The sequence below is a fragment of the Pleuronectes platessa genome, chromosome 18 (assembly GCF_947347685.1).
Source record: "Pleuronectes platessa chromosome 18, fPlePla1.1, whole genome shotgun sequence".
In the NCBI taxonomy this organism is placed as follows: domain Eukaryota; kingdom Metazoa; phylum Chordata; class Actinopteri; order Pleuronectiformes; family Pleuronectidae; genus Pleuronectes; species Pleuronectes platessa.
The window spans coordinates 17,755,762-17,768,727 of record NC_070643.1 but is presented as its reverse complement, the minus strand read 5'-3'; the positions used below and the strand labels follow the sequence as shown (position 1 = coordinate 17,768,727).

The 12,966-nt window shown below is 45.3% G+C and overlaps 1 protein-coding gene across 3 annotated transcripts in view; it reads right to left on the bottom strand.

The window, feature by feature from the left end:
- rbms3 (RNA binding motif, single stranded interacting protein) overlaps positions 1–12,966 on the bottom strand; it is a 246,819-nt gene that overhangs the window by 139,585 nt on the left and 94,268 nt on the right. Inside the window, exon 1 of one of the 3 annotated variants that reach the window (XM_053446878.1) lies at positions 11,307–11,995. The exons of the other annotated variants lie outside the window; for them this stretch is intronic. Coding sequence (XP_053302853.1) covers positions 11,307–11,363 — 57 coding nt within the window. The 5' untranslated portion in view covers positions 11,364–11,995. Of the gene's footprint in view, positions 1–11,306; positions 11,996–12,966 lie in introns of those variants that run through there. 3 annotated transcript variants of the gene reach the window in all.

The following is a 12,966-nucleotide window of genomic DNA, read 5'->3' as shown; positions in this document are numbered from 1 at the left end:
CCTCCATGGGTGTGATATCTTGACACAGTAATCCTCTCCAGCCTATTTCATAAACATATCAATATGTCTTCCCCCCCAGTATAATCTCTATCATAAATATATTCAAAATACATTAGTTGTATGATTCTCCCTCCACACTTTCTTTTCCTCCCCCTCTCTCTCCTTCTCTCCCCTCCTCTGCTCTGCTCATGTGCCTGTTGTGCTGTTAGTGTAGATTTATGGTATAGGAGTCAGGGCCCCCTGCTCACAGCCCATTTATATCTCTATTGCAGGGACACTGCACAAAGTGACAGGAGGAGAGCAGCGAGGCCCTGTGGGCATGAGCGGAAAGAGAGGGAGAGAGAGAGAGAGAGAGAGAGAGAGAGAAACACTTGGAGAGAGGAGTGAGCGATGAGGGAAAGAGAGAGAGACAGAGAGGGAGAGACGATGCACAGAGCAATAAAGTAAGTGAGTGATGGATGAAACGGAGAAAGAATAAATGGTCAGGGTGAGAGGGGGACATGAATAAATACCAGCACCAGCTTCAGTTAACCATGTTAACCCTTCACCCTCCCCAGAGAGAACCTGAAGACCTCATACTTTGCCTTGAAAACACAGCAGCAGGTTTGCTCTCACACACGGACACACACAGACACACACACACACACACCAGTCGCCCCCCACCAATCCGCCACACACGTTAGCAGCGGCTGCCGGAGCATGGCTGATTTGATGCGCTATTTTAAGCGTGTGTGCCATGCCAGCGTGTCGCCTTCCCCTCCTCAGACAAAGAGCCGGGGTCCCTGGAGCGTGAAGAGGGAGCCACGTCCATCAATGGCCAGCTAATTACCACGCTGAGCTAAGTGGAACTGATGGGCAGCCGCTCGCTGTGCTGGACGCACCGCACACTGTACACATCATCCAAGAGTGCACACACACACACACAGGCCACATAACACCTTTTTCACACAGTGGCTCATACAGTCAAGTACAGTGAACCATCCATAGTGCTGGTCCTCTGAGGCAACTCCAGTATCAAGTAAATCAGGACCAGTCCCAGTCTGTGGAGGACGTCAGGTCAGAAGGCCTCAGGACAAAAAGTCTCTCAGATCCCTGAAGCTGAAATATTAAAGTTCTTGTCGACCTACTGACTGAAATATGGCTATAAAAGACCTGTTATTATAGAATATAAAAACTCCGTGGATCAGGAGGTGGAGCGGGTCATCCACTAACCAGTTGGTCGCTGGTTCAATCCCCAGCTCCTCCAGTCTGTTCAACGAGTTGTGTTATTGGGTAATATGCTGAACCCCAAATCACCTCTAGCGTCTGTGAGTCTTCTGTTGGAGGTTTCTTCCTGTGTTCGCTCATTGTGGGACTTGTTGGGTTTCTCTATAATATTGTCAGGTTTTATTTGACCTTACTTTATAAAGTCCCTTCATATGACACATGCTTTGATTTGGCGCTATACAAATAAAACTGTTTTGGATCTGCTTCAAATGCTGCTCACCCACACATTCCACTTCACCTCCTCCACCAGCAGACGTCTCACACTGTTCTGGTAGCCCTGGTTTCATCGGCTACAATGAAAGAAATGGAGGAGCCGTCTCCAGTCCATGTTGTGGCCGGAGAATAGAAGAATCTTAATCTCCTGAGAGCTTCCATGGGAGTTATTTACTCCCACTCACAGGAACATGCACAGCTGTAGTTCAAAGCATCGACTTTGAGGCGTTCACCTTCTCCTCCTCCTCCCCTCACCTCTTAGTGTTATTCCTCCCTGGTCCACTTTGGCTTAAACTATACACACAGTACTTAACATACTGCATGACACATACAAATCCAGCAGTACAAACAGGAGACACTACACAGACTCACTGCCGGCGCTGAAGGTTAATTGAAAGCCTCTCTCTCATTTCAAAAGCTTTCCTTCTTTCTGTTTTAGCCCTTCAGTAATATTCACACAGCCCTCCTCCTCCTCCTGCTTATCCTGCTCCTCCGCCTCCCTCGGCTCCGGGCCTGGCTTGCATCCTGGGCTTTGGAATTCATGTGTCCCGCCCTATCGATTTGCTTTCATTTTTTAAGGTCAGATGCTCAAATCTTACACAATGAGGCATGGAGGGTCAGGAGCAGCTCATTACTTACAGTGTTAGGGGAGAGGGGAGAGGGCAGAGAGCAGGGTTATTCAAGGGGAAAGCCCCCCCGCCTCTCCCCAGGGGTTGAAGGAAGGAATGGGTGCCGACTGTTGGAAGGTGGGAAGGGCTGAGTGGGTTTTTTCTCACATTCCTGACGACTTAGTGGCTTTAATGGTTAATTGGTTTTATTTTAATATTGACAAAATACCGGGACCACTCCCTGAAAATTGTACATATAGGAAAAATGTAGAAGATCTGCCATTTTAATGAGCCCTGTCCAGGGTAATGTGTGTATATACATACTTGAGCTAGAACATGCAAGAGAGAAATTACCAAGCACACACACACACACATACACAGACACACACACACACACACACCACAAAATGTTCCCCCTTCTTTATAGTTTTAAATCTAGTTTTCTCTCCGCTTCCTCTGGTCGCCCCACTGGAGGTTAACCACTGAGCCTGTTTATCTTTCCGGACGGTTTTCGTGACTCTGTTTACCCTCAGCCTGTCGCCCTGTAATATCCGGCTTCTCAAATATATAACAAATCCAGGCCTCATGTGTCAGAATGATGAGGATTGAATAGAGCACTTGACAAAGCGCGTTTTTTCGAGCGACAGAGCGGAGGGAGAATTGAGATTGAGAAGAAAGAAAAGAGGAACAAAGAAGAAGAGGATAAAGAAGAGTTAAAGGGAGAAGTAGAGGAGGGGGATCGGGAGAAGAGCTGGTTATGACACTTCAAAAAATCTCCAGGTGGTAAATGAGAAAAAGCTCCATTTTCCCTCCTCCCTACCGAGCTGTGACACGCTGCTACAGAGGCTTACCGGGGATTTCAATTTGCCGCACTGTATTTTAGACGAGCAGAATGGTTTACACAGGCCCAATTTACCGAGCCAGTCGTGCAGCGGGGTTCACCGCCTCGGTGACATGCCAGGGAATGTTTATGAGTGTATTAAGTGAGGATGATAAATCTGGCGTACGTTGCATAGGCGGAGGGGGCACGGCGCTGCGCTGCACATTCTGAGGACAACACACCCTGTCTGTCAGTGGAAATAATACTTACTTACCTGATCTGGCTCTGTGTGTGTTGTGTTGTTGTTGGTGTGTATTGTTCATGTACACTCTCCATACAGCATCTGCACCTTGTATTAACTTGTTTTGCATTCTGTGAGTGACGTTGGCAGCCTTGTGAGAATGCAGTTTTCTGATAATCCCTAGGGATTTTGAAATTGTTTATTTAACTTTGGAAATAGGCCAATTTTCTTATAATTAATCCTTCAGTTTATCTAAAAGGGGGGGGGGAGGTGGCTTTAGAAATGAGAGCTGAGAAAGAATGAATTCTGGGAAAAGTCGAATTTAACTTTTCGATCATGTAACGCATTCAAATCCCGGGCAGGCAGCACCTGCTAAGTTGGGTTTCCCTTTTCTTTTTTTTTTACCACGTTGATTATATCCCCAGATAAAGTGGTTTCCTGCTTGTATAAAAAATGCGAGACCATTCCAAGTGAGTAAACACAGAGAAGCTAAAGCAGTAATTGGAACGCAAGCAGGGTTGTGGCTTCCCTGCCTCTCTCCCTTCCTCCCTGCCCTCTGTGGGGCAGGGCTGCGACTGGAGGAGAGGCGGCTGTGCACCAGCGTGGTAATTGGCCCTGATTTATAGAAGGCCGGAGCAACCAGCGAGAACTAGCTCTACACTGGCACGGGGCCAGGCAAGGCCGCGCTGTCGATACCAGTAAACCAACCCAACCCAAACCCCCCCCGCGGCCTGTGCACCACTACTCCACATCAGCTGTCACCGTGCAGGAGGGTGCTTGTGCGATTTCTTTCTGTTTGTTTGTCTCACACACACACAAGAAAAAACTGCCATGCAAAAAAACAAAAATGACAAGCCGTCTCCTTAAAATGAAGAACAAAGCCTCTCAGTTTATCCTCCATTAATTCATGCTGGCAAAGACACTTAAAGACGAGCGCGGTCCCAGAGGCTTCGCTTCCCGACTGCCAGAGCTCACAGAGAGCTCGGTGGTCGGCTGCATTCACAACAGCCTTCGAGCACGAGGGGAACACAAATCCCCCCATCCATCCTGGATCGCTGCTTCCAAACCTTTAGCCCTTAAACATGTGTTTTTGAGAGCGGCGGCTGCATCTCAATGCCGAGGAGAGAAGAGGGGGAGGGACACTGGGAGACGGGAGGAGGAGAGCGATTGCCCGTCCTCCTCCCGTCTCCACGCCTCGCTCTTTCACTCTTTGTCTGTCGAGGTAAACCCACAGCCGGCGGAGTGAATAGCAAATCATCCCCCGGCTCACCTGGGAATGCACCGGTACTTTTTTGTTTACTTTACAGCCAAATGCATCTTAATAGGAAACAAAAGAATGCTCCGGCTGCAAGGGGGGAGATTGTGCAGGAGGAACGAAGACGAGGAGGGAGAGAGGCAGGAGGAAGAGGTGCAGGTATGAAGGAGGTGAAGCTACGTGAAGCCTGAGAGAGGAGCCAAACCCCAAAAAACAAGAAGAGGCAAAAATAAGGAGCGAATAAAGGAATAAGACGGATTAAAGTGTATAAAAGTAATTTCTAATTCTCGCTGTGCTTCCAACAGCCTGCTGGCCTTCTCCCTCTATAAAAACAAAAAGCCTTGTGAGATGCTGGTGAGCTAACACTGCTCTGGACAATGCAGGAGGCCAATTCTAAATATGCTGATTGTTCCATCTACTGTTTCTTTGAAAGCGGGAGATGGAGCTCTTTCTCTCCTCCTGGTTCTCTGCCTCGCTTTCTGATACTCGTCTTATTCCTTCCAGCTATTTCATTACCTCCACCAGAGAGGGGAGGTTCCCACTGCCGTCTGTTTGTTTACTGGTTTGCTTGAGAGCAAGGTTAAGCAAAAAAGATGTGTGAGGGAAGAACCTCTTTAATTTTGGGTGTAGATCTGGATCAGAGCACGGATGCAGGAATCTTTTTGTCACTTTCTTTCCCTGCACTGATTTACCTGGCAGTAATTAATGGATCTTGTAGGCATATTTAAGGAGCCGGTTCCTATGAGCGTGTGCAATTTGGTTTGGCTTGATTGAATTTAATGGGACTATTGGGCCTTGGTGGAGGTGCGTACTCTCCTGAGCGTCAATCTGGTTTGTTGGCTGGTTTGTTTGTTTGTTTGTTTGTGGGCAAGATTGCACAAAAAAACAACAGTTTTCCACAGAACACAGAAATCACATTATTAGGAAATAATAGTCAGGCATGTTAAGGGGACTGATACATGAGTAAGTGCCATTTTGTGCGGATCCCAATAATAATGTGGATCTAGTGAATATTAATGTGGTTTTATAAAGGGACTGTAGAGGAATACGCTCGTCTGGGTCCCGTTCCAGTTCTCTCTGTCTTCCCCCCTCTCCTCCTCTTTGGGGCATATAAGTAAGATGTTGTGTTCCGTGTCAGGACCCATGAGTCTGGATCCACAGCCCCCCAGAGTTAAAATACAGTCCATATCTTTCCCACCAGGGAGAGAGATAGGATGCATATGTGTTATCTGACAGTGAGGACAAGAGCTATGAGGGTAAACAAGAGATGCTTTATGTAGCCGCATCACTTAGAACACAGAGTCATCCGTTTTATCTGCAAGGGGAGGACATAATGGGGAAATAGTGGAGGGTCTGAGATGCATCATCTTTACTACAGTAGATCTGCACAAAATGGTGCATTTGTGTCAGTAGATAATGTAATTCATTGGAAAACTGCTGCGCCATTAGCTCTTGTAAATCCGGGGGAACCAAAGGTGCATTGCTTTTAAGCTGATTCATTGATTTACACTTCTTTTATCAGAATTTAATTCTCATCCAGAGAAACACGGTGGAATCGGTCATTAGTCTCGAATCACCACAGTTTTAAAGACTAAAAATAAGTATGTGCAAGGAACAACAATGGAAGTGTTTGACCTAGAAACAAACTTTTTCTTCAATTAGACTTTTATCTGTAGAGAAGACTTTACAAATTGACACAGACATTGAAATGCTCCCCAGCTAAACAAGTAAATGCAAATGGGAGCTGTGGGACTGATAAAATGTTAGATTTACATTTACTACTCAAGATTCTTTTGAGATATTGTTGTGTCTTCGTGTTTTAATGTGCGTCTACTTCTAAATGTAACTTCGGCTGCTACAGAGGTCTCTCAATCAGAACAAGAACTAAAGAACTAGTTGTGAAGCAGCGTGGGATCATGGGAACGGTTGTCTTATCCACCATTTGATGAAAATCGAATTCAGGTGCAAACCAGTTTCATGGATGTTGTAATTTATTAAAGTTTTATTCACGTTAAACAGTGAATGACGATGAGAAGATGTTTGGTCCAAAGGGTCAGGACAAATTGAAAAGTCCCCGATGCCCTGAATAACACTTTTAATGGTTTGAGGATTGTTTGAAATATGAGTTTGGTGATTACTTCTCACAGTTTGCTCATTGTACTGACTCAAATAAATTCACAGGGACATATTTCTTGTCTTTCTTTCTTCTCAGATAAAAAATTAAACAGTTCGATGCTTTACACTTTCAAAATCTCGAGTTTAATCACTCAAGAAATGCACATTAGACATTGCTTCTTAAAATTAAAGCGTAGTTGTAACAACTCGTCTACTTCAGCTCAAGCTGTTTAAAAATCCATTTCCTACGCGTCACTTAAAGCAACTCACTCCCTCAGTGAGGTCCTTGAGTTCACTTTCTGCAAAGTGACTCAGACCAGGGACAAACACACACTTCCTGTCAGGAGATGAAACGCACAACACGTTTACAGAGCAGGTCGGTCACTACAAGCCCCCACAAAAAATCTACATAAACACACCGTGAGCTGGCGTGTTTATATCGTTCCTCTAACGACCATAAACTCGATATTCTCTGTGAACACTAACAGTGGGCCGGTGTTTAGGTGACACAAACGGGACTGAAGTGTGTTAGTGGAGAGCGATTAGGTCGGTTTGGCTGCAGTTGTGGGGACCAGACGCAGAGAGATCTATGCAAAGAGGATGGAGCAGGGAGCTAGCCGGGGGCAGAGCCAAAGTGAAACTCGATGGACATAAATATTTGGGCTGATTTGTCATCATTACGGCCAGCTGGGTCTGTTTGCAAGCTCGCCAGTGTGGGAGTGGAGACCGCAGGATGGATGGAGCGAGGGAGTGGGAGGACAGAAGGACAGAGGACGACAGAGATAGTGGAAAGAGAGAGGGAGAAAGAAAAAGAAGAAAAACTCGATGTCCAACTTAAACCCAAACTGGGAACCGCCACCTCGGAATTGATCCACTGTCCCACTGTGGCTCCACAGATAATCATACTGGTTACAGATTGATCGGCGGGACGCTAACCACACCAAACAGTTCTGAGCTTTATTACTTCATCTATATACGATTTGTGAACGTAGTGGAAAATTACCATACAATGGAATAGTACCGAATAAAAGAGGCAAATCCTCACATCTGGGATGGATGAATGGACGATAGCACGATGGCTAAATGGCCAGACAGAGGTGCAGATGGACAGACAGACAGACAGACAGACAGACAGACAGACAGACGGATGGATGGATGGATGGATGGATGGATAGAATATGTCACAGGAGAATAAAGGTGTGCTCTTTCGTTTCACTGAGCCTCGTCACTGTATTTCAATGCATTTCCAGCCTTTTGAACATTTATGCCGTATGGACACGCCTCTATCCGCAGACCAGTGGACACAGAGGAGCTTCAGTATGAAACTCGATTTGTGCGTAAAACATCACCAGATATCAGAGAGAGAGAGAGAGAGAGAGAGAGAGAGAGCCCCCCCTCACTCTCTGTCTCTAATTGGGCACATTCTTCAGGAGTCAGTTATGTTTCTCACAGGAAGTGAACGCACAAACAGACGGTCGTGTGAAAAGGCAGTAGAGCGCATGGGGTTACCTCTTTTTCAACGATACCTGTCTCTCACACGGGGGCTGGCATCGCGCCCGGAAATGTTCTCACTGGCTTCAGCCAGAGAAGATCCAGAAACACAGAGACTGAATACAACACAGAACGCAACTGTGAGGCTCGTTCCCTTCTTTCCCTCCACTTCTACTATAAGATGAACCATAACCTCACCGGCCTTTCTCCGACAGCCCGGGAGAGACCAACTCGTTCCACTCACTGCTTCTTCTTCTTAACGACTGACGAGATAACTGACCGTCTGACCAGTTGATGAGAGTTATTGCTGAGGTGTGGAGAACGCCAGAGGGAGAGGAGGAGAGAGCTGGAGAGACGGGGGACAGATTGATAGAGAGGACGCTTGAGCTGTCCCAGGACGCCATTTGTTACACCACTGTGCAGACAAACTAATTTATGTCTCCTCTTTCCAGAAGGTCATCTGTGCTCAAATTCATAAATAAGGCTGTAATTGGTGCAGAAGCAGCGCATAGGCTCAAAGCTCCAGAGCAGGCGAGTCACTTGAGTTACAGCCCGACGCTGACCTCAGTGTGCACGTTTGACTATGAGCCCACAGCCTCATGTTAAAGGGACGACATTAGGTTTGTGTAAGAAATCCCAAGAAGGCCGCCTCCTTCAGGGGGAAGTGTGAACTGCTGAATTAGGACACAGCTAATAACAATATGGTCGATATGAGGATAATATTCAAATATTTTAATATTTTCATTTAAATCCAATGAAGCCCATGGTCAATGATTTGTAATTTGTGGATTTTTAGTTATAGGATTTGATTTAAACGTGTGAGTTTTTGTCTCAGGTGTTTGATTTGTGAGGTTTTCTTGGTTTGTTTATTATTAAGCTGGTTTTGTTTCATTTTTGGAAAATCGTGGCTATTAAGGTCGATGAATTTCTAATAGATTTGTTAAAAAAAAGACAATTCAATCTATTTATTCACATTGTTTAATTTCATGATTTATGCAGGTGCATTGGGCAACATTTATTTTGATATTTTCTGTATTATTGTCTCTATTCTACACTTTAATGCGTGAACATATATTAATGGCTTCTATCCGGTTGGGGAAATTCAGCTCTGTGCGATTTGGCCCTTTAAATATGTGCTGCACACAGGGAAAGTACACACAGGTGGATTAACCAACACAAACAGAACAGAAACAAACAGATAAACTAAAGCAAACTGGCACAGACACACAAAATGTAGAGGCGTCATACCCGCTGATAGCATAAATAAATGTAACCACACAAAAAAGAGCATGAGATAATATGCACATAAAATGCAGATAGTACAGAAATATGCACAGGAGAGAACACACATCCTTCTCCCTTTTGAATATTCAGTTTCTTTCACATGCAAAGTAGTTGCACGGGGTCTGGAATGTCACTTTTGGCCCCCCGAAGGAATTAACTCACTGAAGCGTCACTGACAATTGCCAGACTAAATACTGGCACTAAACACCAGCCGCTGTTGTGGCAGGCGGGCTTGAGACAGCCATAACAAATCAGGCAGGGAACGGAGGAGCGGTTCGGGGTTGTGGTGCTTTATAGGGTTATTTTATTACGTGCATCTGAAAAACATATCCGGGGATTTCGCACAGGGATCCTAACCAAGCAAGACCGAGCTCCGTCTTTATCCGAGCCAGAGAAGTCAGGTGCACAACGAGTAGCAAGGGGTGGGGGGGTGGGGGGGGGGGGAGGTGCTGATGCTGATGTTTAAACACTCGATAATGGACTGAACAGACTTGTATTACAGAATAACTCAAAGTCGATTTAGCTCATATTCTCACTGGTTATTGCTTCTACGTTCTGACTGCACAGACGTAAATTAATGTAAATGAGGCGCAAAGTAAATCAGGTGGCAAGTTCTTTGCCTTCATGACAACGACAACAAAAAAAACATTGTTGTGGGGAAACAAAATGGCCTTTAAATGGTACATTATCCATCCGGTCTGTAAATCGCGAGGTGAGCTGTAAATGAGGTTTCGAGAAAAGGTCGTGCAGCAGCAGGCAATCAAACCGACAAGCATGTTTTTTCTTTTTCAAATGAGGGGTAGAAGAGCAAGATATTACAATTATCTTCAGCGTGTTCCAAAACAAATACAGCATCCTTATATTTGCTGTTACATCTGGAAACACAATCTAGACGTAGTGTTAGATTACAGGACATGGAATAATCCATTTTAATGGCTGTTTTCACCCCAATAAAGTCGGGTCAACAATTTCTTTTTGCGAGTTAAGACGTTAAGTTCCATTCAAGAAAGCAACCAAACCAGAGATGTGCAGGGTTTGTCATACTTGGTTTATACAGCTGTAGAGTTGTACTATTAGACGGGATAAGTTAATAAGCAGGTAAAGATATTCATATACCAGGCCTGTGCACTTTAAACATAGACTTTATTTAAACATGAATAGCATGACGGCTCCCCAAAAGTGAAGCCAAAGAGTTTTGATCGCCACCTTGTGGTTGGCTGCTGTTTAGGTTATCGATCCTGCCTCTACCATGTTAGAGGATATGACCAAATAGTACATAACTACACAGAGCCAATACAAGGTGTAGATAATGGCTCAAACAATCAAGACACTATGTTAAACACACATTAAAGATACATGGAACTTCTAGTAAATGGAAATCCTGATCATTGTTTAGATTATTTATTTGTCACATCACGTCCTGTGCACATGATATATCTCAAGATAACAATAGGCAATGTTTTCAAATTTGATAAAAATGTTCATCGGGACAAAAGGATGAACGGGTTAGATTTGAACATCTCAGGAAGACCTTGAGGAAATGGTTTCATATTTGGTACCAAGCCTCACATGGATTTAGAGATTAACCGATTAGATCTCACTAGTCAAAGGTCACAGTGATGTATTGAGCTTGAAACTACCCTGGTTAATGTTTTCTTTGAGGCTAGACAGAATGAAACAAAAACCATTTAAACACGTCCATCAGAGATCTCAACCTCAGAGACTTCAAAAATACTTTGTTGTGTATAAAATCAAATTTGGACCATTTATTTTACAAGTTTATTATTTCAGTAACTGAAAATACTTGAAGCATCATCTATTCTGAGTTTTGTTTAAACATTAAATCACAGTGTAAAACGCGGGATCAGAGGTTCCTCACAGCTTATTGTAAAACCTCACATTGAACCTCTTCCCCTGCTGAACCACAGTGGAACCATCTCCCTCCTCTGCTTCCTCTAAACCTCCATAACCGAATCCATCCCCCTGTTGGTCCTCCATCCGTCCTCTCCTTACCTTTCCCAATCCCTCCAGTCGCCTCTCATCTGTCTTTAAATCCATCCCAATCCTCATCTGGCTGCTCGTCCTCCATTTCTCCTTCTCGCACCCCCCTCTCCCCTCCTCTCTCTCTTCCCCGTGTCTCTCTCACCGTTCCTCCTCCTCGTCAAACAGCCATTGGGGAGTTTTTACATAGTGTTGAGCAGAGTTTAGTAGGCCAGAGACGACGGCGCGCCAGATTCACGTACAATGTGTGTTGAGCAACCATCCCCCTTGAAGGAATATCAGCATTACTCAACACGAAAAATCCCTGTTTCCGTCTGCCTCCTCGGGCCTAAGCTCCCATGCTGCAAAGCTGCTGTCACTGGCAGACGGCTGTGGAGAGGATTGCTTTACTCGGGGTCAAGGCAGAATCAACTCTGCATCTCCTGCCTCCCAATGTGCACCTGAATATGTCAAACTGAAAAAGACGAGTTGAAAGAGGAAGCTCCAACCCACATCTACTGTTATTTGCCTGGTTCCCCTTGTCTGTCAGTCTATTTTAGTCTGCACTTTCAAAGAAGGTGCTTTTAGTGGGTCTGCTGGTTTGGCACGATGGCATGAGCGCTGAGTTAGGGACTCTTCAGACTCGCTCCTCTGAGTGATTTGAAGGAAGGAGACTCGGCCTCTTCTGGGCAGAGCATCCCCGGCTGTCAATCCCCTGACTTACTGGAAACCAAAAATGGGGGGGGGAATGAACTGTGCTTCCCAGCTCTCACACGCAGGGTTCAATCAGTGCGGGTGTGGAGCTCGATCCAAAAGTGAAACAACTGCGTGATAAATAAAGTGAGCACTGTCGAGGCCGCCAGAGAGAGCGAGACGTGAGAAATAAGGAGGGAGGAGGAGGAGGAGAGAGAGAAGAAGAGGAAGAGAGGTACCAGTGGGAGAAAGATATATAGGGGATGCACACGTCTGCCAAAAGAGAGGAGGTGCAGTGGTGGAGTTGTCCGGACCTTGGCGGTGTGATTTATTCATGAGATAAGTCACCATGGCTGTGGAACAGGTGAGTGTAACGGTGTAATGTTTCCCTCTCGCCTGACTGCGTGCCTCAGTGACTCTGGGCTGCTGGAGGAGTTTAATGCATGCAGCACTTGGACACGGTGTGGGATCACAGCCAGCCTAGATAAACACGGGCCATCTGGGTTCAAGCAGGTTAGAACAAACTCGACAGTGATGCTATCGGGTTCGTCTGGATCTTCAAAGGTAACTGAAGTCATTCTGTTTTTGTTTTTGTCTCTTTCTGATTCACGGGAGGTTGACGAGGAGAAAGTCAAGGTCTACGATCTACTGATGTGCTTTTTCATTCTGGTTTCAAAGGGTAAAGAACTAGTGTCTCTCTTCCATGCGTTCACTATCTATTCACAAAGCTTTTCAGGAGGCTAACTCAGCATCGACTGTACATTTCAGGAGAAGTTGTGCAATTCTCAGTCAAACAGGATGCTAATGGTTCCTCCCACTGATAATTGCTCAAGAGCTACTTTATTAGGAAGTATTGTATTTCCTTCCTCTTCATGATGTCACCCTCGAGTCTGATGCTCGGACTTTTTCAACGGATTTAAAAACAGTGACTGGTCCGTAGAGCCTTTTAGCCGGAGGCATTACCATGAAATTTGGTGGAAGGACATGTATTGATTATGTA